Source organism: Augochlora pura, chromosome 4 (assembly GCF_028453695.1).
Source record: "Augochlora pura isolate Apur16 chromosome 4, APUR_v2.2.1, whole genome shotgun sequence".
Lineage (NCBI taxonomy): Eukaryota > Metazoa > Arthropoda > Insecta > Hymenoptera > Halictidae > Augochlora > Augochlora pura.
In genome coordinates this window covers 15693789-15719089 of record NC_135775.1, presented here as the reverse complement: position 1 = coordinate 15719089, position 25301 = coordinate 15693789, and the positions used below count along the sequence as shown (strand labels likewise).

The 25301-nt window shown below is 39.8% G+C and overlaps 1 protein-coding gene across 5 annotated transcripts in view; it reads left to right on the top strand.

Annotated features, from left to right (window-relative positions):
- The window catches only part of Sei (potassium voltage-gated channel seizure), a 233827-nt gene that overhangs the window by 44777 nt on the left and 163749 nt on the right, over positions 1–25301 (top strand). For all 5 annotated transcript variants that reach the window (XR_013493897.1, XM_078178798.1, XM_078178799.1 and 2 more), the window contains exon 2: positions 1663–1893. Coding sequence is in view for 4 of the 5 variants with exons in the window: in XM_078178798.1 (XP_078034924.1) it covers positions 1663–1893 (231 nt within the window). In the remaining variant the exon portion in view is untranslated. The remainder of the gene's footprint in view (positions 1–1662; positions 1894–25301) is intronic.

Sequence of the window (25301 nt, the reverse complement as noted above, 5' to 3'; positions counted from 1 at the left end):
TCGTGCACGCGTGTCATTTTCACGTGGGCCGCACCACGCGGGCGGCTCCTTTGAGCCGGTGCCTTAAAAAATGGCCGAACGCGTTGCTGTCGTGTGAAACGAGCCGAATTAACCGCGGCTCGCCATGTCCCGCCGCAGACAACCCAAAAGACCGGCTACCAAAATATTTTATGGTGTGCACTCTCACGCCGACGCCGGATTTAGGATGAAGGTCGCGATGGGAACGGTAGACTTGGGGGGATTCTGTTAGATTAGAATTGTGGAAGGCGCATCTTCCAGATACCAACCTTCTCGTTGAATAGAACAGCAGTTCAACCTGCTGCCTAACAATTACCTCGACTCTTTTGTGGAATATAAAATATTAATAACGTATTTCCGTACACTAGGTTTCCGGTGCTCGACAAAATAGCGGTATTTGAATTAACTTTGGAAAGATGAGTCTTGTAACAATAAACCTGGCGCTTCTTTCAAAGTTTGACGCTTCCGTTCTTACTTTTTATCATGATAATTATTAGTATAATAAAAGTATAGACGTTAGTTACGGCTGTTAAATAAAAATAAAATTCTAACCTTCTATTACCAATATTTCAACGTCAACATTGCGTTCGGTTATCGGAGTCTCTAGAGACCTTCCTATTTTATCGACAGTAACGAATCTGCATTTGTTAGTAGTGGAATAAGGTGGGGGCCTCGAGTTCAAACAGCCTCAAGCATGTATTAGTGAAATATCGGTGTGGGTCGGGGAAAGATTCTGTTACCGAACACCGAGGGTCAAGTCAAAGCTTGACGTTCAAAAAATTTGAAGTATGTTAGCATGTAGAAGTACGTAGTATTTATTAACAACAAACAAGTGCTAAACAACGTATCGGTGGAAGAAATCATAGAACGAAGCGATAAAATAGCAGCTATTTTCTTGTACTCGTAGATAAGTAGCTCATATTTTTGCAAATGACTAAGGAACAATAATTAATAATTATAATACAATAATTCAGCTTCTAGACAAATTGAGTTTTCCCTATTATTTAACACTAAATCTACCGAGCCGTGAAAATGAACGTTTATTGCTTTATAACAATGAAAAAACTATATTTATTTAGACCTTCCGCCATGGTTATTATAATACATGTTAGGATGAAGAAGTTTTAGTTTAAGAGTCTTTATAATTTCAGCAACTTTAAAACAGCAAATGTAAAGCCGGATATTTTTGCCTGGGCCGTTAGATTAGCGTTAATAATGGAATGGTACGCAGTTCTTTAATTTGTTTCACCGAAATTTCCGGAATCGGGAATCTATAAACAGCGTCCAGGATCGCCGGTGTTCCCGTCGACTTTGACCATTTCTGCCGGGCCGTCTGACAGGAAAAGTTAATTTCGGCGTGCCTCGGAAGGCATGCCAACCGCGCGCGCTAATGAGCCGATGAAAATTCAGTGTAGCTCGAGCATACCCCGTTCTCTGTCCCTCCGAACATTCCAGCGGGCTAGAGATTGTTCAATTTATCCGAGAGAGCATGAGCGATCCGTTTGCTCCGACCAGACGAATTTGTCTGTGGATAATCATATCGGAGATCGGATTTTCTCGAAAGACATCTGGTCGAGAGTCCGGTCTTGTAGCTGTCCGCGGATGATCGCCGATTGTTAATTGCCGTTCGGTTTTTCTTTGCAGATCGAAGTTTTTTAGTGGCCAACGCTCACCAGGGACTATGTCACATAATATATTGCTCGGACGGTTTTTGCCGGCTGACGGGCTTCTCGAGGGCGGAAGTGATGCAGAGACCGGCGATCTGCGAGTTCCTTCATGGGCCAATGACGGCGCCCCATGCTGTCGCAGCCCTCCGCGACGCCCTCGCCGCCGGCGTCGAAAAGCACTTCGAGATTCTCTACTACAGGAAAGACGGTAAGTCTCTTTGTTAACATCTCGATAAACCTTCCGTTTCGATTTTGATGTTGTGCAAACAGAAAAATCCAAACGGCTTGAACTCAACTCTAGAACGATCTCTTTTCATTTTTCGGCATTTCATTCTTCGCGGGGTTGCGAACGATTCAAAATAAAATCCCGGTACTCAAGGTATTATTTATTATTTCAAAAATATAAAATATGAAGCACAGCACGAATTAGGAGGACAAGGAAAACCTCAATGTTCTAGTATTTATTTACACGTTTGTAATTGAAAAATTTAGGATCGCCGCAACCCCACGAAGTCGTTCTAAGGGTTAAAGATGAACCCTTAACTTAAAAAAATACTCATGTTTTTCTGATTTTTAATATAATTTAATATATTTTATAATATGATATTTTATTGTATCTATGATATAATATTTTATTGTATTTATAATATAATATATTTAATATATTTTGCCTACAACGAAAATTTGAAATTTACGTTTTGTAATCTGGGTAATTTATATGCGTGCTGAAAGTTTTGTCAAAATCAGTTAACGCATAGTGAAGCTACAAGCGTTTATAAGTTTAAAAACTGCAGCATTGTGACAATTATTGCTCGAGAAGGTGAAAAATCGTAACAAATCGCGATTTTCAATAAAATTTTCACCGTACACATATGTTATCGAGATCTACAAAAAGCACTTTTTAAATTTTAGTTATAAGCTCAAATAGAAAAGTGAAAAAACGAAAGGTCTTTTCTCTGTTATTACAAGTAATGAAGAAAATTAAAAAAAGTATTACAGTTATTGTGTAATAAGCTAGTCCATATATCGTCTAAAAAGAATTCAAGTTATTTAGTCCAGTTTGAAAAAAGTTATACCATTTTTCAAGTGGTTTTAACTGTATGGCCACCACTGTATGTATGGCTTTATTAAATAAAACATAAGTGTTCCAACCGTTCAGCTTTTTCAAATAACTCGCATTTCTTTTTCAAGTGTTCGACCATATCGAGTAACCCCAGTCATTTAAACAATAGATTAAAGATCGAACACTCCTCAATTAGGAAATCGAGTATTCATACAACTCTAATGTATGGTAGTTGTATCTATTGTATGGACGACCAAATTTTTCATCAATATTTCAGTTGAAATATACGGAACATCGGACCGTGTCACATATAATATCCGATGAGTTCTGCTGGTCGTCTATCTGCGCCAAAAGTTCTCTTTTTAGGAGCTTTAAAGCGCCAGCATCATAAAAATGACAACGAAAAGACAAAAAGACTGGAAGTCGGTGTAGTCAGTGTAGCGATTGCAGAGACAGTGGAGTCAATCCATTTCAAGGATTCGATATCAATGCAAAAACGTTCGTATTTAGCGAACGCCATTTAAAAAGTTCGACACGAGGCGGTTACGTTGTTACATATGCGGATTTGACGTTATCGTCCGCAGTCCGTTAATTGTGCTCCGAAAATGGAGCGTTCTGGCGGTTCCATTCTCGTGACGGAATCCGTTGGTAATAGATTCGGCGACGTTTCCGCGAAGCCTGCACAAACCGTGCGATTGAATTTTTGGCTCTTGAGAGAAGGCGAAAAACTGGCAAGATTTCGCGTAGCGAAGTGTCATGCGAAACGGGAGACCGGACATCCTGAATTCCGATCCGGTGTGTCGGCTGAACCCGTCTTGGCAAGCCCTTTCAGCTTTCTAGGGACATTGTTTCTGGGATCCTCGAGAATAGACAAAGCGATTTGTACTTCTGCCAACCGGATTCTCAGAAACCCCCCCGTCATTTTCGTGATTCTTCGTTTCGTTCGGGCGCGGGCGCCGCGAAACATTTATTCCGCGCGATTATCCACTCGGTCGATCGGGGCTCGTAAACATCCGCGAAAACAGGACGGGAACGAGCCTCCCGTGGCTGCTAGTAAAATCCGGCTCGATTCCGCCGAACGGAAAGCAAGGTAGGCGAACAAACGTTTTCACATTTGATTTCTTCGCGCAGAGGACCGCTGCGTTTTTCGCGAAGCACCGCGGTTCGACACTCTGCGCCATCGATGCGAATGATCGGGACAAAATATCGACGAACCTGTCGAAACGTTGGTAGAATATTCAGGGGAAACAGGTTTCCCGAGTGGCGGCGGGTTTTCGCGGACCAGCTGCGAACTTTCCAGCGGAGCAACTCGCGTCAATTCCGCAAACTTACTGTCATTGTTATTAACCGATTCCACCGGCTGACTTGGTTTCAAACGGCCTGTACGCCGCTGCTATACCTCGGACGACGATTCGGTTCGTTTCTTTTCGAAACTTTTCCCGTTAATAATTCGCGTCGATAATTCCCGTCGTCGCCGACTTTCCTAGAGTCGGCGCGCAAAATTCACTGAATAGACTATCAAGCGGAGACTAACTGGAAGTCGCGCTTAAGGGGGTATTCCAGTGTGAACTGCGTGTGTTTTTAACTCTGTTGGAAAATTTCTTGCAAAGGAGCTATTCTACTTTCTCCAGCCAAATTGACAAGGTGTATTTGCGCGTACTGCAACGACGTTTTAAAGTGCGCAGAGTAAAAGAAGTAGAAAATTAGTTTCACTGCATACTCTCGAACATTGTTTTAAAAAAGTTCCTTAATTAGCATGAGTTTAGCTATGGAGAAAGAAAAACTCGAACAAAAGAAACAAGTTGGCAATTAAGAACGTGACGATACTTTAAAATTCGATTAGCGATTTTTACTTGCTTTGCTAAATTTTAGAGACCTAAAAAATAGAAAAGCAATAAAAATTTCTGATTATTTCTAGTAGGCAGTGAATGTGTATTTAAAATTTTGAATCAATTGGTCAAATAGGATTTGAGATATTATGGGCACCGTCTTGAAAACATTGTTACGAAAAAATGATATAATCGATAATTATATCAAGTCGTCGCGGCTTTTAAACAACTATGATTTCGTTAATTTTAGGAGTTTGCACGTAAGGCTCCAGGGGTATTTTTGAAACGATATCCTAGAAAAATATGTAAGAAAATTTATCTCCTCAAAAGTTCACATTAGAATACCCCCTTAAACACAAAATGTGTGGCTTGTAATATAAGAAAGTGGAATTGGTATGTAGTGACCAAACATGCCACTTGATTCCTATGCAATACTATTATTCTTTCAGCCTAATTTTTCTCGAAAATAGGGCGTTCAATGAAACAAATTTTATTATTTTCTCTCAGCTTGTTTTTTTACGTAGAATCAACCCCTATCAGGCTGTACCATCAGTTACAGGATATTTTGTATAATACCTCACGTTAAAAGTGATAATATGATACATTAATAGTTTTCAATTACGTCGTTGTAACAGATATAGATTTTCTATGCACAATAGTTTAACAGATATAAGTAAACATAAACATAACATAGAAATACGTTTGCTACAATTTGAACACGTCATATTGGTTTTATTATGCGTTTCAATCGTCAAAATCTACATTGAACTCGTTTCGATGCTCTTCTAACCCTTTGTACTTAAAGCCATTTTAAGCCTAGATCCAAAATAGCTATTTTGACCAGCTGTAATCTCATTTTATATAACTTAGTACAATTTATGCATATGAGATTGAGTCTTGTGACTCGTAAAACTGCTACGTTTTTAACAGTCTTTTAAATAAAAGAGTTTTTAATAACGTCAACATTATTTTGGAAATGATATAACAATTTTCATGCCTCTGAGGCGCCACTCGAATGCAAAGCGTTAATAATATTAGCATTGTTGGATTCGAAAAATAATCGTGTCCTAATTTAGCTTGGGAAAAATAGAATTTTGAAATAGTAAAACGGCTGTAAATATTTGCATCTTCTCATGTAGCACAGAATTTAATAAATGAATTTTTTCTGTGATAGTTGTATACATTTAAATATATTTGAAATGTTATTTTTATATGTAATCGCTATTTAATAATAATGTTTATTTGCCAAATCCTGTATTTGCACCCTTTTTACTATTTCAAAAATCTATTTTTCCCAGCCCTCTTTTCGTTGGTTTATTAGTATACCACTACTGCTTTATTAATGTGCAAAGAACAAGCGAATTATCCTCAGACACGTGAAGCATATTCTAGAAAATAATCACTGTATTATGTTTGTGAGTATGGTCGAGAGTGACTGCAACGCATTAATGTAAATGGTATAAAGTAAAAAAGAAATTAGAATTTTGAAAAGTTTTACTCGTAGCGTAGTCGTATGCGATACAGAACAAAGTTGTAAAATGACTAATTGGTTCCTCTGTAAATGACAAAGTTTCGAGCAAATAAAATTTGAAGAAATGAGTCCAATTAATGAAATGGGTACTATAGCACAGTGACCACGATGCGTATATTTGAAAAGCATCAAATATTCCAACCAGTGATAGTCGTTCCCGAGTTTGACATTTAACGAGGAATAGATGCGGTCGTCAGCGTCTTTTTATTAATACATAGTATTTGCTGACTCGTTCCTTTGCGCGGGCTAGGCACAGAGATTCGCAACTCGTCGCAACGTTCCGATTTATCGTCTACCAGAGCACCCAGAAGATTCGTGAAACGACAACGCTCGTTAATACCGCGTTCCCGATTCCGATCAATTTCGGGCTTGACGTTTCCCGGTTTTTCCGCGTCCTCGATCTCGTAGGCTCGCCGCGGGACAACTTTATCGGCACGCAATAACCCTGAATTTCCATATTCCAGACGGAGATCGTGATTTTCCAGTCGTGACTTACAGACCCTCTCCAGGGTCTGTAAGAACCGTTACGTTATTCAGAGCGGGAAAATTGAATTTATTCGCGGTCCGATGGTTGGCTCGGACTCGATTTTGCCGTAGTGTCTGACCTTAGGCGCGGCGAGATCAATAGTCGCTACTGTATAATTTATCATAGTCATAGTCCGAGGCCTCGTGGCCCACCTGAGTTCTCTGGTCCGGTTCCCCCTGACTTTAGAGTCGCGACCGAGTACACAGGGACGAGAGGACTCTGCAAATTCGCACGGTTATTCGTCTTGATACGCGCTGATGATCTTCGTTGAGATGCGACAAGGCTGACGATTCGCCGGCGCGGCCGGTCAAACCATTTCACAACTACTGGAAATGCGAACGAAACATACAGAAGTCACGTGCGATGGACCTGACGATGACCTCTCGTTGATCAATTATTGACGATAGATGACAATAAAACACGAGTTTATTGATAGATCTCCATCTCTTCAGTTAAGATGATCGTTGCGACTTGAAATATCGAAATCCGTTTACCGAATTTTATAAAGGTGTAAATCTCGTTTATCTCGTTCATAACGATGTTTCGAGGACCTATCTGAAATAAATTCGTACATTGCGTTACAACAAGTTATTTTTAAAAATAAATAGATTGTTGGTTCTGTCGTTAGATGATCGTTCGTATCCTATACGCTATCGTATCCTGTGTTCCTGTGTTCGAATCCTGTGTTCTTTGCTATATCACAGTGCTTGATACACACTGAATACACAGTGCGATAATTAATCCTTTCCTCATGGCAGGCATCGCACCGAAAAGTGTACATATTGCACGTCGGTAGTCTTCAGTGTCCGTACTTGAGTCTTTGAACGCCACCTTGATATTCTCTTGTATGTACACTTTTTTAAGTCTTACGTAATAACAATTTCGCCGTATTATGTGAAAACGTAAAGGTGCACATTATGCATATTTAGTTATTTGCAGATTTTGCAATTATTATAAATAAAAGTGCAATGTGAATCAATCGATCCGTTTGCAAAGACAATTCTTTTTGAACTTTGCTGTAATGTTTAACTTTAAACTTTAAAGAAAGCTCCAATTAAAACTTCAAATAAATGTATTTAATCCTTTAAAAATGTTACCTCTGAACTATAAAATTATATCAATAATCGCTCTTTTCTAATTGCTTATAACGGTTCAAGAAAGATCTTTCGTTACGATGTTTCGTCGTCCAGAATACATTACCGGCGTTCAAAATATACTGCCATTAGAAGTAATCCGATACGGATCAATAGAATCAAGAGATACTCTACAGATACAGTAGAATCTTTTTACCAAGTACAGTCAGCGCTCGTAAACATAGGTCGTCGCGTGAATACCGACTATAGTCGGCGCTCGTAACGAAAGAGTTCACTTTTAAGACTGGGGCAATAAAACACGGTAGAGAGAAGAGACGCAAAATCTCATGCTGTTTTATTCAGACTAAATCTCTTCTTGTTCAATGCACACGTTGCAACGTTTTAAAAGGGATTCAAATGCATGACACAGCTTATTTCGTAATTTTGCCACTATTTATTTAATAATTTTAATTTTGGAAATAAATAAAACTCGCACAGGATCAAATCAGATGAATATGACGGATGACCGAGCACACAGAATTGATTTCTGAGCAAAAATTGACGAACAATGAGTGGCTTGTAAGATGGCGCGTTATCACGCAACAGTGTTTCACTGTCTGGATTTTGATTACCAGACCAGAAGAATGATCCGAATGGTTTCTCGGTTAATTTTCATTGCCACTTCTATTATTGTCAGTGAAGCATTGCGGTCATTTGCAATGAAATCATGTTTTTTTCGATCGTTTTAGGCTTTCGAGTTGAAATTGTCCCTTTTGTATGTTGGTTATCTTCTAGCGATTCTCTATCATCCTAAAAACGTTTATGCTACACGAAAATATTTGATCGACTTAACCCAATATTCGCTATTGTCTTCTTTCTAGAACACAAATATATATTGAAATTTATAATATTAGGTATTTTTATGTCGGTAGTAAGTAGTTCATCCGGCCAATGTTTTAAAATGGGACGGATATTTTCAAAATTTGAAAATAAATAATAATAATAATGGTAAATTCAGTTTAACTAAGCTTAAAATAAAAGTCCTATGTAGAGATGTTTATAACTTTATTGATTTTTGATTTGCGGCGGATAATAAGTTAAACAAGCATCACCATACACTTGCTGCATCAGCCGGACTGTCTATGACGCATTGTTACGCATTCTTGTGTTCAATTTAATTCCTTGCACTAAACTTGCAATGTACGTTTCGTTTATAATCTAATAAATATGATTGCCAATCGTTTCTATTAAATCGAAACAAAATTTTAATCTTCTGTCACTAAACTCTAGAAATGAAAGTAAATGAAGACAATCAGGAAACAAAAATCTTCTTTTTTCATCAAGTAAATTATTAATTATTAACTGCTTTCTGTTCCAAGATACAATTTCAACATCGATTAAAGCCTTGGTCAATACGAACTGTCATAATTTTATTATCCATTATACAATTGGGATGTACTTAGGTGTCTCAGACAAACAATTGACTGACCTTTCTAAGGATGCTAACGCTCAACAACTTGATCTACACTACTTGCTGAGATATGGTGCCAGTTTTGGAAATTAATTGTCACACTGTGTATATTAAATCGTAATGGATTTTTTTATTATATCGAGTCTTAACACGTCCTGATAAGTTCGCAATTTATCGTGATCGTTCCCAGTTCAGTTTTTTTGTGATTGCTGCTCGATGCTCTAAAGGAAGTTCTAATTGGTTTGTAAGTGTACCTATAAACTGTTTTAACAGCAACACAAAGTACGAAACTGTTTATTTTGAATTTTTAGCAGCGCCTTGTCGACGAGTTCATTTACAGTCGCGTTTCTGTGGCTGTCGTGTGTCCGAAATTATCCCAATCGGACGTGACAAATATCACGTTTGGTCTGATTCGAATCGAGCAACGATATCAAACACACTTACGAACTAATTCGAACAATTAACAACCTCCATTAAAATATCTATACATCTACTCATGGCAGAAACCGAATTGGCAACGAATATAACGCAATTAGAATCGGCGGATTGCGAAACCATTACGAACTAGTTGATAGGAGATCACGGTGAAACGCACTAATACTAATACGCATCTGTACGAACACATTTGTTTAGCTGCAATTGTGTAGGATGGTTCTGAATTAGTGATACGTAGAGGCAATTCTACGTGAAAATATAAGACGAAAGTGTAGAGCAAAAGTTCATTCAAAACGATATTTTCGAGAAGAACGAGTTTGAAAATTGAATCACGAACTGAATCTGATCACGATCAACCGATAATAATTCTTGCGGACATTAGGGCACGCAAACCTGTCGGACGCTCTACATTTTCGTCTTACCCTTTTACGTAGTTACTCGACACCGTGTAGATCAATCGATCATCGGACAATCTAAATAGATTTCAACGAGCTCCTCGGCACAGTCGTAAATTAGCGAAACGGGATTTACGATCCGGCGAAATTCCACAAACGAATTACGATATTTGGTGATGCAATTAGAGGCCTCTATCGGAATGTAAAATACCGTTATTATATCGATTTCAAAATTCATATATTTCGGTATTGTAAAGATTTCGGTGATCATACATTTCGGTGTAGTAACAATTTCTGTATTATGTCGGTTTTCGGTATTTTGTTTATCATAAAACACGAAGGAGTGAAAGAATTATGTCGGCTGTGGATCTTTATGCAAAATAGAAATTTTCAAAGACAGCAGAGAGAAAAGTAACAGAGTAACAGAGTGCTTCTCTTAATAATTTCGAGGTATTAAAAGTAGCATAATAAAATCATTAAATTCTTCTAATGTTTCTTATAATTTTATGTTTTACTTATTTTTGCCGTAAATGCATAAAATCTGTAGTCTACTTATTAGTATTAGGTTGGCCAGAAAGTTTGAACGGTTTTGAGGAAGTAAATACAAAGATTTCTTTTTATATAAAGGAATGTCTTTGTTCAATTATGTATTTACATGTGACTTTTCACAAGTTTTACACGATATCATAATCGTTCGTCTATAAGAATTCTCTTCTTTCACCAAACAAAAAGCACAAACCTAACGCGGGTGTAACCTAACCCTGACCTAACACAAACTATTCTTTCGACGTGATTTCTCGCGCTTTGTTGCTTTGCCCCCATGACCTTTTGCGTTGAATATTATTGTAGACAATCCACTTTGCATTGCCCGTCACCGTCCCTTCTAAAAATGGATCACTTTCCTCACGTTTCTTGAGAAAATCACAGATGGATTGATCGATCGATGAAATTCTTTACTTAATTAGTGTAGAATACAAATATTAAGTCAGCTAACGTAATCCAGATAACGCAAATGATATTCTACTGTTGTTTTCGACATTCGAATCAGAAACTGATGAGGATATACGAAATATGTACAGGTATTTCCGGTCGTACCTTCTTAACCTTTATACATAAAAATCGTAGTACCGAAATATCAGTATATAAAATGTCTTGTAACAATACCAATTATGCAATACGAAAACGTAGGTTATGTAAAACTATAACCTTGGCATAATGCAAATGACATTCTACTATTGTTTTCGACATTCGAATCAGAGATTGACAAGGATATACGAAATATTGGTATTTTTCGGTCGTACCTTCATAACCTTTGTACATAAAAATTGTAATACCGAAATATGTACCAGTATATAAAAATGTCGATATATTTTGACCTATATTCAGGGTCTTATACCGGTAAAATGGAATAAGAGCGCAGAGGGACCGCGACGATCAGTTGCGCGGTTACGATACGATTGATTATTGTAACATTGTAACGAAACTTCGTGCTCATACTTGTGTTCTATTGGCAAATAACTCGGCCTTTATACCGGTATAGACGTCATATGCCGGTATAAAAACTGATTTTCCATATAACAGTAATGTTACGGCAATATGGAAAGAAATGCCAATGTAATACTTATACCTTAAAATGTTTTGGGTGTTTGAAATTCTTGTTCAGGTTCTCGAATTGCATAACGAGTATTGCTATCAATTAAACTCTTGATTTGATCATTACCAATCGTTTTTGACCTACGAGAGCGTGTGAAATCCGAAAGCGAAAAAATCTCACAAAGAAATCTCGCAAACCGCATTTCCTGCACACGCGTTCTTTGATTTCATTCTCTCCGTACATCTTATATATTTTTTACATGTTTCTGTTGTGATTTTGACTTTCGTCGTTTTTGTTTTCACATCTTTTAATTTCTGTCAAACTCGCAATCTGAACTAGATTATTAAAATCTTTGGACATAATTTGTGGTGAAAGTGTTATCTGTCAAATTACTATTTGCTTTATAGAAATAGTTGCATTTGGGAACTCCTAATGTCAAATTTGACCTGCGTAATGCAAGTAGTGGTGAAATGTTTATTTCACTTATTTTGTACATTTATCTTTGTACATTTTTGTTTCTATATATAACCGGTATTAAAATTATACTAGTTTTGGTCCCTGTACGTAACGATTCTCTGTTACGATGATATATTCGCCTTGCGTTCAATCATTTGACTCGATGGAACGACCTGTACCAGAATTAGCTCGATCGAGTCCGATATGTAGAGGTTGCATCGAGCATTTATCGGGGAATGCAACCTGACGGGCAGGTGCTTGCACGTATGATGGGCACAAAGCGAAGGCAAGAAGGAAGGGTCCGGGGCAGGTTGCGCGGGGAGCGTGGGGACAGAGGGTGGTTGAAAAGCGGAAAGTAGTCAGCGGCGACCACCTGCAGCCACCTCGACCGGGTTTGGCACGGTCGAGAGCCATGTTTCCAGTGAATCTGCCCAGGCGTATTACACGTCACCGGTTTTCCACTTTGACGGAGGCGAGCTCTCATTGTTCCCGCTCATTTTCCTCGGCGAGAGGGAGAACGCCCGAGGAATTGATCGCCGGGGGATGAAACGAACCAGCGAACGAGCCACCGAGCCAACGAGCCAACGAGTCAGCGAACGTACGCGGGCAGGGGCCTAACCCCCAGACCACTTTGCAACCCTCCGAGGGGGGTTGCGGCGAAACCGTTGACCGCCACGGTCCGCCGGTCTAGTTAATTTCGGGCTCTCGTTTTTCCGTCGCGTTGCTCGTCGCTAAATGTCGATCCGGAGTCGCGTGTCTCTGCTCCTCTTTTTGCCAGTTTCGTTCTGTTTTACACGGGAGCGCGCAGCGACACCCCCCGGGGGGTTAATCGCGATCGAAATGTCAGAGGTCGCGGGCAATCCGGGCACTCCCGTCGATTCGCAGACGTTCCAGGCACTGTCTTCTCTTGGCTCTCTCTCCCTCTCTCTCTCTCTCTTTATCTCTCTCGGCCCAGGAAATTAATGTTCATTGGGTTGAAATGTCGAGCTTTTATTGCGTGCTCGAAACCCGGCACCGCTTCCTCACCACCTACCGTTGCGTTTCTACGCATTGCGAAGTTTCTATAGGGTCGACCTTGAAGTACCAGACCGCGCGTCGCAACCATGAAGGATACCGAGGGAGTATGGAAAATTAATCGATGGAGCGCCGAGTTTCAAACTATGACTGACTATGTCGGGTAACGTCGGCTAATTATGTCGGGGCTGGATTAACGGCTCGCTAATAACCTTCCTGGATTTATCTCGTGAAACGTTAATGACTCTCTTCGTTGCGAGATCGTGTTACTTACTGCTTCCGCGTTTTAATTGCTGCCTTTTGTAGACCGTCTCGTCCGGTTCGTCTTTTGGTACGGTCCCAAGACGAATCTTTTTGTACGTTCTCGATGGTATCCAGCTCGCGTTAGGATAGACTACCGCCTCTTAGAGTCAGTGGTGCTAGCTAGATTCTAGTTGGACTGTAGCCTCTAGGCGAAACTAGACTATAACTACTTGGACGGTAAATTTGTGATGACTCGAGTGTGTTCCTGGGAAAAGAAGACACTTTCGATTACAGCGAATGAAACTATAAGGTTATTACGATTAAGGTGTTATCTTTTTCGAATAAGTTGGACAGAATTAATAATTTCATACGATTTCAGATGATAATCGGCGCTCTTGTCCTTTCAAGGTTGATTGATTTGAATATGTTATAAAAACTGCGAAATTGAAACTGGAAAATGAAATGCTACTGTCGTGAGCATTGTTTTTCACTTAATTTCTTGTATATATCGATAATTTTCAGATATTTGCTTACAATTATGTAAATGATATATAAATTTTAATATAACGATATCAAGTCTCAAAATTCATTTTGATTGCAATATATTCGAATAAACTGATTTTATTAAGATATTTAGGGTGAAAATAGTTAAATTTCCATCCTCTACAATAAAGTACTCTCCGATTTTAGTTTCATTTACTAAATTACTTTGATTTTCTGAAAATTTCTGGGGTTGATTTGCGACAGTTAACGTGTTAACAGTGGATTTAAGATATTAATTTATAAAGTATAATAATCGTAAATTAAGAAATGAGTGACCCGCCATTGTGACGGGTTCTATAAATCTAATGTTAACACTGTTCACGGAGGAACTCTGAATTTGATTACTTTACCCCCTTGCGCTATAATAATGAGCCGAACGTGACGAACGTTTCGTGCACGATTCGATAAATATGGCTGAGAATAATTTCTATTAAATCGAAATAAAATTTAAATCACCTGTCATCGAAATCTGGGAATGAAAGTAAACGAGAACAATCGGGGCACTAGAATCATCTCATGGCATCAAGGAAATAATTAAGGACGAAATAGTCGCAATCAACGTAGCTCTGAAAGACGTAATAGTGCAAGGGGTTAAACTTGAATAACTTGAAAGTGGGCAAAACAGGGCAAATTTTTCGATTGGATATCGCAGTTGCCATCTTACTTGTAGTCATAACTCGTTATATTGTAATATATTATATGAAATTAAATAATATGACAACGATGTAGGACATATAGAAGAAGAAAGCACAAGACTTGATTCAGAAATATTTCATGTCGCTGATGTTCATAGTTATAACGTTCTAATGATAAAATATTATACAAATGGTTATATTTCAGGATAAAGTTTAGTTTGACACATTAAAAATGTTATCATGTTTAGTTGCGCGTCTTGACCAGTGTTGCCAGACAGTGGATGGCACGAGGGGAATCATTTTACTTCCCTTCCCTTGTTCCGCGTTCCGCAATCGCCGACAAACCGGAGTTGGAGTAATGGAGAGGATACATAGCAGTACTAGATCGTCAATTGAGAATGCGTAGGTAATTTTTTTGGCCATGACGCGTTCTTCACTATTTTCCTTAAAATCATCAGTTATTCGCATTTACCTTTCAATAGAGTGCTGGCGTCATTTTTTACCCATACTGGCTTCAGGCTCTCCCAATCAGAATCTTCACCGCATCTGAAACGGAAACGCTACTGTGCGTTTCTATACATGTGTCAAAACGGCTGAAACCGTCGCACGTAAAAGAACTTCGAAAAACCGTGAAGACATCTGAGCTAGTAAAATATCAGCTTGTGTCGGAAATGACCCCGACATGGCATCGTACGTCCCAGTATTTAAAGGATTAAAAAGAATATAGCAAGAGAAAGCAAAAAGTGACTTGTTTCAGAAACTCTGGGGTTTCTTTTGGCAACTAAGCATTACTTATTTGGCTAGGTTCTTCGGTCGATTTCTTTTCAGTCTTCTTTCTGATCGTTTAGTTCTCTAATAGGAAGGAATGTGTCCTCAAATACCATAATTTGTATTCGTATTGCCTCAGATGAGACTTATTTTGGTGGTAAAAAAAAATCAATTTTGACGAACAAACGAATAGTTTGTGTTTTACATACAAATTCTTACTTCTTTTACATAACGTATATTTCAAAAATTGCATTTTGGCTTACTTTTTGCAAATAAAATGTGACGCAACGCTGAAAAATCCTGGCGTGGTGTTCAGCTTGTGGGAAACGAACAGTCCCGTTTCCAAAGTATCGATATCACCGTTGATCGGCCCCATCAGCAGCTGTGGCCATTTCGCGAACACCTCCTCGAAAGTGCTCTCTCGCGTAGAGTTACGCAATCGTGTAATAGAGAGAGTGAGAGAGAGAGAGAGAGAGAGAGAGAGAGAGAGAGAGCCCGCGCGCCACGGTGTTTTCAAGCAGCCAAGAATAGTCCGTGTGCCCGTGTTCTCCACCTCCTTCTCTCTCGTTCCTTTTCACGCCCACCCTCCTCCTTGCTTGGCTCGTGTACCCCTTTTCGTGTGTCCCCACCAGGTGCTCTCACGGTATAGCCCTCGCGAAGCGTAGTCAATGACATCACGGAGAGGCGTTCGACCTCTCCCTCCTGCACCATTCGCCCACCACGGCGTCGTCAGGTGACGTCACGGTCCGACGCTCTTTCTCCCTCTATCTTTATCTCGCCCAACTTTGTTCCTTCTCTCCGCGAGAGGACAAAAATCGTCCCCTTCCTTTATTCGCGTAGTACAACGAACCGTCGGCTAACATAGCTGCACGCGGAGCATTTATAGGATTTTCGAAGGCTCCGAAAGTTTGCAAACGAGTCCACCCGAGTCTATATCACGATCAAGCAGCAACGAATCATTCTAGTTAAAGTAGAACAATCGCCGGCAGGTCTAGCTACCGTTCTAGCGGCCGCACGATCCTCCCCGAACTGTAACGCGCTCGTCTCGCGGAATAATCCACCGGGCTGCTGCTGTCCTCCGACAATTTCGACAACACCGCCGGGGAGCAGCGGCGCTAAGACACCGCCTAAGGTGCGAGCTTGCAGTCATCGCGACGACGGCGACCAGAGAGTATACGATAGTGTCTCCCTCTTTCTCCCTCTCCTTCTCTTTCTCACTCTCTCTCTCTCTCTCTCTCTCTCTTTCTCCCTCTCTTGTTCTCTTGCTCTTTCTTCCTCTCTCCCTCTCTCGGGTCGTGTCTGTAAAAATGCTGGTTTCGACGGCAGATATCGCGACGGCCGATACGTGAGCTCGGGCAAAAATTAAAAGGAACGCGAGCGGATATTACCTGTTGAGCTGTGCTGCTAGGCTGTGCGAGGGTGTGCGTGAGATTTCTCCCTGTGAACGAGAGGAGAGGGAGCGTGGGATCGATCCGCGCGAGAAGATGCGGGAGAAAGCGATGAGCTGCGACCTGGAGTGCCCGGAGGAACAGCGTGAATGGATCCCCATGAGATTGTAGGTCAATTTTACTCGGCCCTCTATCCCCGAAGTTCGCTCATTAAGAACCACTATTAGTCCGCGGATGGTACGAGGGTGCAACGGTTTCATCGCGGAAGTTTTATGAATTTTTTCGCCGGCCGGTTGATATTGCTTCGCGGATCAAAGCGAGTCGTAGCCTCGGAGATATTAACACCTGGCCGATCCTTCCCGATCGAAGAAACGTTCTCCTGTGGTCCAGATTGAATCGATTCCGTCGGGGAACCTGGGAAAGTTCGTCGAATATTCTTGAATACGATGATCGATGCGGTTTCGCGTATTCTGAAGGATCGGGAAGACGTCCTACCAGGCCGAGAAGCTTTCGCGAAAAAAACAGGAACGAGACAAGGGGAAATGAAAGGTCAGACGAACAGCAGGCTGTTCTCGTGTCACGACAAAAGGTGGCGGTTCTCTTCGGGAAGGTCGAATTCACGGCATTTCGTTCGATAGAAGCTCGGGGGTTCTCCTGGTTCCTAGCCGAGGAAGAATCGGCCGGAGATAAGGGACATTGTTGCGGCCAAACGTCCACTTTTCACGATAGACTCGGCTCGATAGCTGGGCGAGATCGTAGACCTCGTGTGTTTCGAGAACCTTGAACGACCGAGTTTCGGGCTTAACATAGTTCAGACCTGCGGGAGAGCCACCTTGACTTAGGGACACTGGGAGCTCCGATAAGACTTTTAGTACCTGACACGATATCTCTTCGGGGCAGTTTGAATTCTACCAGAGCGTCCCGCTGCCATGAAAACGGCAGTTTCGCTCTTCGGGTCTCATCTGTTGGGAAAAATTGAGCTAGACGCGGAGCCCGACTTCCTCCAAGGAAATTAGATCGTTTTTTTTGGGTTCGTTGAACCTCCCTGTCCTTGGGGGATCCGGTGTTTTGCTGGTACCAGGGATCAACTTTTCAGCGGAGCTAAAAGCTTCGACAGCGAACCTTGTATTTCGCAAGTATCGAGATGTGTGAATCAAAAACTTAAGACCAGCGTGATTCTAATAAGGCTGTGTCGAAACTGACATGCCTAATGCTCAAATTGTTATAATATCCAAATCGATACAGACACGGGAATTATTTCGGTTTTACTTTAGCGTACATGACAGATGACTGATTTTAAATAATAACTTTAAATGCTTTATCAATATTAATTCATTAAAATTTATCATCTGTTATGTACATTGAAACGAAACCGAGATAATGTCATTGATTATATCGGTTTCGGTATGCAACGATATCGGTATTAGGTATGTAACTACAGTCACAAGTGTACTGTATATTCTAATATCGTATAATATCGTACGTATATTATCATTAACATGCTCTGACTTCATAACAATAACAGTAAAACAATACTACTTGTAAATCGGATTTTAATATCAGGTTAATGGAGTCCTAAAAACAGCTATATCAAATTGCTTCGTAAAAGTAACAAGCATTCATTTATTTAGAGTTTTAATAAATTCCTTTCATGTCTGTCTTCCTAATTAAATAATATAATAAATTAAACCATTTTGAGTGCGCCATATCAATGTATTCAGTAAACCTAGTGTTCAGAATGATTTAAAAATTATAATGAAATAGGAAAACCGAAAAATTGGCCGATAGACACCGATATTTTTGTATAGCGATGTGACATTATACCGTTGTTTTCGTATTTCTGTAAAAGTTTTCGAAGGCATCGTCATAAAATCGGTATTACATATTTCGAAATCCTTGCTGCAATCCGATGCATTTCGGTGTTCGTTTCTAACCTGTCGTTCGTAAATTAGATCGATCGTATATTGACTCCTCGAAGCCCCTCTTTTCGTGGAACCTTGAGTTTCTGCTCGAGGTGCATAGACTCGGAGCACGGACGGCGGTTGTCCCGTCATCCCGATCGGAGAATCATAGTAGCGTGTGATTAGGGTCATCCGTAGTAAACCAGGTGAACCGCACAGCCGCGGCGTGGCGATTCGCTGCCTTCCTATTTCGTGGACGCTTGACATTTTCCTGGGCTGGTCACGTGGTGGCCGTTTTTGGCAACTACCGACGGGCCGAGGAGGTTTCGTGGTTCGCAAGCCCGAAAGCACACTTCGAAAGGGGAGCGAATCTGAAGAGAGAGACAGAGAGACAGAGGAGAGAGGGTGGGGGGTAGTGAGACACAGTGGAAGGAGAGAGGGAGAACAACGGATAGAGAGAGGGCGGGAGGGTGAGAGAGACGGAGAGAGAAAGCGCATGCTATTTCTGTGCAGTGCTCGGCCTGCAGCACACGTTGCCACGTCACAGGGGCATTGCACTCGGTGACGTCACGAGGGCACAGCGTCATCGACCAATTGGAGGGAGCCGTTAACCCATTAACCACTCGGCTGTTCGTTCCACTGCGGTATCGTGACCTCCTCACTATCCACCAATCGTTTCACCAGGTACCGGGACCTCATCAAGCGATAATTGCCTGGTATTTCTCGATTATACCCCGATTTCTACTTTTATTGCTAGCCCTCCGCCCTATGTCACCTTCTCCCTTTCATCCCCTCTCACGATTTGTCTCACTCCTGCTTCCTGTTACGATCGTTGTACCTGTGGGATCCTAGAACTTTTGTTTCGTCGCGAACGTCCCTTCAATCTATTCAACCGGGGTGTTAATACTTCGACGAGGAGCTTTCGTTCCCATACTTGCCAGGCAAGATGCTATATAATTCTGTTGCAGTGTCCGCTGCAGCAGAACTCGATCAACGCGATTTCGAGCGATTCGCCGCAATGCTATACGTAAATATCGTTCGATTTATGGTAACGGAAACTAGTAACGTCCTTTTAACAACAACAAATGTTTAACAATTTTATTGTTACATCACCTATGCGCGGTTAACAAAACTATTTTCTTTAAATGTGGAAATTACTTTTTACCCTAATCTGTCGTATTTTCCTAATTTTGTTGCGATCAGTAAAGCATAAGAATGTTGAAAAAGTAACTGGTGCGACACAATTTAATTTTTCAATTTTTAGATTAAATTATGTACCTGCATTGTATGTAATTCTTGAACTTGTCGAGGTGGTTCAATCGTTATGGCAAAACTGACTAGCTGTAATTTGAAAAAATAATATTACTGTTATATTACAAACTTAGTTTTCCCTACAACGGAACTTTAGATTGAAAAATGTTATTCCTGTTTCGCCTTGTATGATATATGACGCAACTAAAGTTGAAATCAGTTCTTTATTGGAATTATCTCTGTTTGCTAAAAATTTAAATTTAATTCATTTAGAATTAAAAGAACAAGACTCAATTATTTTCTGTAATATACAAGTGACGAGTTTTCGTGATTTGGATATTGGGTATTATCTGCGAAATGATGAATATTCGTCATGCGGACGAATATGTATTAATACTTTGTTGATGCAAATTAGTTTGACACTGGTGTCACAGACTTCAGATAAATGGTACCGACAAGACCGACTAATTGTTCAGCACTGCGGTTTCAGTTCCATGTTATTCATCTCGTTTCCGATATAAATGTTTCTTATAATCGGTTTTCTTTGTTCTCACGTATCCGCGCGACGTTTCGCATCCCGAAAAAGAACATTTCACCGAACAGTTTGTCATAGATCAATTTATGGAACAGTTTCTTGCGATTACCCCGGTTACAGCTATGATAAACCAGCGATAAAAGATCGCACGGGCTCTTCCGGAGGTCGAATGGATTCGACGTCGAAGCACTTTGTTCCGGAAGCTAGGGTTTTCGGAATGTCTCGATTATCGGTGATCGGGGCGGATCGTGCACAAGGTCAACGTATGCCGCTCGATCAGGAAGGGCCACACGTAAATTAGTCGCACGAATTAGAGTGGACTGGGTGTATTTTCGGCGCAGGGGAGCACCGCAAAGGGGATGCTTATTTATAGTGTGCGCTAGGTGGTAGGCCGGTGCAATTTTAGAAATTCATTTGGCTATGTTCGCGCGGCGAGCCGCGTAGCCGCGTGGTATTATCGAAACCTAGCCACCTCGACCCGCCCCTGCGCTCCTCTTTTCTATTTGATATTTTTTTTTAGCCGTCGCCTCGTCGATCTATCTATCGGTGACACGGATCCGCTCGATCGTGGCCGGGAAAGCGGTCGCGCGATTGTCCCGGCGCGGCGAAGCGAGTCGGTTTCGCGCGTTACACGATAGTCCATCGGTTTACACGCTCCGATTTCGTGTTCACACCTTCGGATTGTCAGCGTCGAATTAACGGCCGTACGTTTCTTTCATTTTTTTTTCCACTCGTTGTTTTCGGCTAGCTCAGCTCGGTCGCCGGTTGAACAAAAAAAGGAGCCGTTGTATCGACGGAAAAGCTTCTGGACGCTTGGCCGCGTCTAAAAATATGGCGAGATGACCTTCGCGATTTTATCGTATGGATTGCAACATTGTTCGGACTCGTCTAACGAGGGCCGTCACGATTTTTCTTCTTTTCGAATGGAGTAAACGGAAGAGAAGCTTGCGACAGCGCGAGCGCGGTTTTCCGATTCAGTGGGTTAATTAAATAATTGGGTGGACGCCTCTCATGTGCTCGTACATCGTAACCGTGCCGCCTGTCGGTCAGCCTTGAGACACGAATAAGTTTGATAAGGCACAGGTGAGAGGGAGCACGTGGACTCGCGAGTTCGTCGACGCTCGGCTCGATTTTATTGCGGAGGGAACGCGTGCCGCAGCCATTAGCCAGCTCTGAGCGTAGAATTGTTGCACGTGTAGAATCCTATCGTGAGAACATTAGAAGTATCAACACGAGTTTATTAGTGTCTGCCCGCGTCGACGTCTCGAAATAGGCCCGGTCCATTGGACTCTGTCTCTCTCTCCTCTCTTCTCCTCGCTCTTTCCCCTAACCTACCGAGGAGGGCGTAGTCATCACAGAACTGTTACACGCTTCGCAACCGTTAGACCAACATTCGTCATAAACGCGGACGTACACGCCGTATTATCGTCGAGTTTCAAGCTCCTATTCTCAAACCGATCGCTAAATTTACTGGAAATGTTTTCTCACTATCAACGATGTTATCTTTTGTATGCTCATCGGCTCTACGGGAATCGTGAATTCACGACTCAATTCAAGACTGCCATTCTCCGTGAATATTTCTGATTACGAAATTTCCGATATTTCGATCGTTCACTTGATCGATTGCGTTGGTATTTTGACTGACATGTCAATATTTAGAGCGACGAAAAAATTTGCTCAGATTTTGATGTCAACTTTTACACTAACTTATTATATCTAAGATTGAAAAGTAATTAATGTTGTGGAACGTAACTTTTTAATTTTAATTTGACTAGATGAAATATTTTATAGGATTTTTAGACTGTTGGTGTGGCAGTTAAGGTTAAAAAATTGTACAAGGTCTTCAAAATAGAGTTAATACCTTGATACAAGTATCTTCTAGAGCGAGAGCTATTTCTATTGTGACAGCCAATAATTATTAATTTAATTTATTTAGAATTACAGTCTTAAAACTGATCAGACTTTAAATAAGTGTGGATCTATATATAATTCAAGCTTCAGAAACGTTTCTGTGGCAGAAATTATAATCGGAAATTGTAGAAGTTAGAATTATAGAATTAGAAGTGCAGTAGTTAGAAATTATAGAAATTATAATATTCTACAATGTGTTATGTAAAATGAAGGATACGCAACATTAAAGAATGACCTCTTTTGATATTTTTTCAGTTGATTAGATTCTTTTTACTTGTTACTTAGTTTAATATAAATACAATAATATAATAATAACGAAATATGGTTATAACATTAAAAATAATTATTATAAAAAGCTTATTCTTTTAAAAAATTAGACAATATCATTCGGATATTGTTTTAATCCATTGGTTTCAGAAATATCAGGCTAGGCAAAAATGGCTACGTCGAAAATGAAAATACGCAGATATTGGTTGAGTTTAAGAACATTTTTATTTTGGAGAAGAAGAAATAAGAAAAATTAAGATTTTACCAGAAACATCCATAGGCAACTTGTATCGACTAGTAAACTGTTGAAGCAGTTATGGTGACCATAAGGTAAAATTCAAGAAAGTGAAACGTTGTATAGAAATTTAGCTTCTCCAAAATATTAGGACAGTTGTTAAGATTATTAACGAATTTGTAAATAAATAATAAATCTGCAACGGTGTAACGCGGATCGAGGGTCATTAGTCGGAGTAAAGTCATGAGGGTCATTAGTCATGAGTGTATCGGTAGAACGAGATGCGAGTCTCGGAAAATATTCTCTAAAGACATCTTCGATCAATCCATGTTGGCGTTGTATAATAATTATGGATAACAATTGGATTATAATCCATATTCAAGTATAGGAAGTATAGGAGATGTATAAAGTGTTAGGAGGTTGCTAATATTTGTAAATAATTTAAAATATCGATAAATATGCATAAGCGTTTTAAGGAGCGTGCTAGTGATATGCAGATAGTGCTGCTGAAATACCGAGTATTAGGGAGATAAATGGCTAGGTCGCGTACAGTATCTAGAACTGACAGTATTTCACCAGAAATGGAGCAGGAATAAACGATTTTATTTATTTTGCGACAGAAGCGGATGACATGACATTTAGTCATATTAAGAGAGAGATTATTTTTGGTGGGCCGCAATTGTAGTTTATTCAGGTCATGTTATATGAAAAGAGCGTCAACATCGCACAAAACGATTTCAAAGAATTTTAAATCTGCAAACAAGGAAATGTGATGTAATAAAAAAGCTGCACAAACATCGTTGAAGAATAATATAAATAAAAAAGGACCTAGGTGAGAACGTTCTGCGATACCTGAGAGAACAGTAATATCTTTAATAGAGGTTTGGTGTTGAAATCAACGACACGTAATTTACCTGTTAATTAGCTAAAGAGCTAATTTATTTCTGATGATGAGTTTTGGGTAATTTTTATTTTGTTTGAAAATTGGAACAGTTGATTTTCCGAGATGATTGTACGTTCAATAGCCATGAAATAATTGAATTACTTTACCTCATTTAATTCTTCAGAATTTAACATTTATTTCATTACGACCCATAGCTGATTAAAAAAAGAGGCATCATCACCCTCATCTAACCCTCATAGATTCCATTTTATTTACATGTTTTGACAAGTCGAGACTCTTTTCCGAGTTTATTATCTGCTACGGTTAATCCTTGAGACGTGAGGATTCCACGCGTATATCACCTTAGAATACGAGTATTATCTGCGGGTGACCATTAGTTTGGGCGGTTATTTGCTTTTCCATGTAATTTTTAAACCAATCAACCCAGACGACCGTTTCTTTACTCCAACCGAAAAATGTACAATCCATGAATCCGCTTGTTTCATTATTAACGCATATTCGTCCGCTTGACGAAAAGTCATTATTTCTATATTACAGAAAATAATAGATTCTTGTACTTTTCATTCTAAATTAAATTTTAATTTTTTCCAAGTAGAAATAATTCTAATAAAGAACTGGTTTCAGCTTCATTTCGTCGCATTTTTAACAAGCTACGTTGCTTTTATATATACTATATGGTCTATTTCTACAAATAGCGTAAAAAAATGCTGGCATTTTATGAATGGCGGCGCAACAAATTACCGGACGCATATGTGTTAACTTACGCTCGGACTGAAATTACCTCCGAGTTAGAAGCAGTCCAAGCGTCACTAGAAAAACACAACTCACCGTATTAATCCCGCAATAATATATCGAATATACTCAGTTTCAGACTACTTGTTAAGTTTAATTAAAATTTAGAAATAAATATACCAAGTGCAATGGCATCACTTACTTGCAATAGCAGCGCTTATTCTACTTGTTACTATAGCCTTCGACAGAAGCTATAGTAGCGTAGGGAACCGCTTAAATTTTTTCGATACCTAATTACGCGAAAAAAACAATAATCCGCATAATTTATTAACGTATCTATTCATAAATCACAATTCTTCTTCGAACTAGGAGATACAGTTTCTATGTCACCGATAGGTTTCTCTCACTGGTGACATTCATTTTTCATTAGTTTTAATAATTAGTTTTTATTGTAACGTATTTGAATAAACTGAATTTGACTAGAATATTAAGCATGCAAAAGAGTTAAAATATCATCAGCTACGATAAGTTTCAACTTTTTGGTTTCAGTTTCATGAATATTAAATCATGTCTTACTTTATAATAGTATTTATTCAGACCTTTCCTCATTTTTATGACAATATATGCTTGGATCAGAAAATTTATTCAATCACTTTCTATAGAAGAATCTTTATAATCCCGTAACTAAATCTTAGAGGTTCAGTGTTAATCAAATTACTTAAAGTGGGAATTCGTGAAGGTTGATTTTCGGGACGTAATACGTTAAGAAGTAAACCAACTCCCTGGAAAGTAGCATCACTGGTCTGCCCCTCGCCGATGCCTCAGCGTTTGCATGCCAGAGTTGGTAGCCGTCGTCTGTCAGTATAACTGAATTTGAATTGCTTTTCCGAGCTAATGGAAAAGATTGTAACGAAAG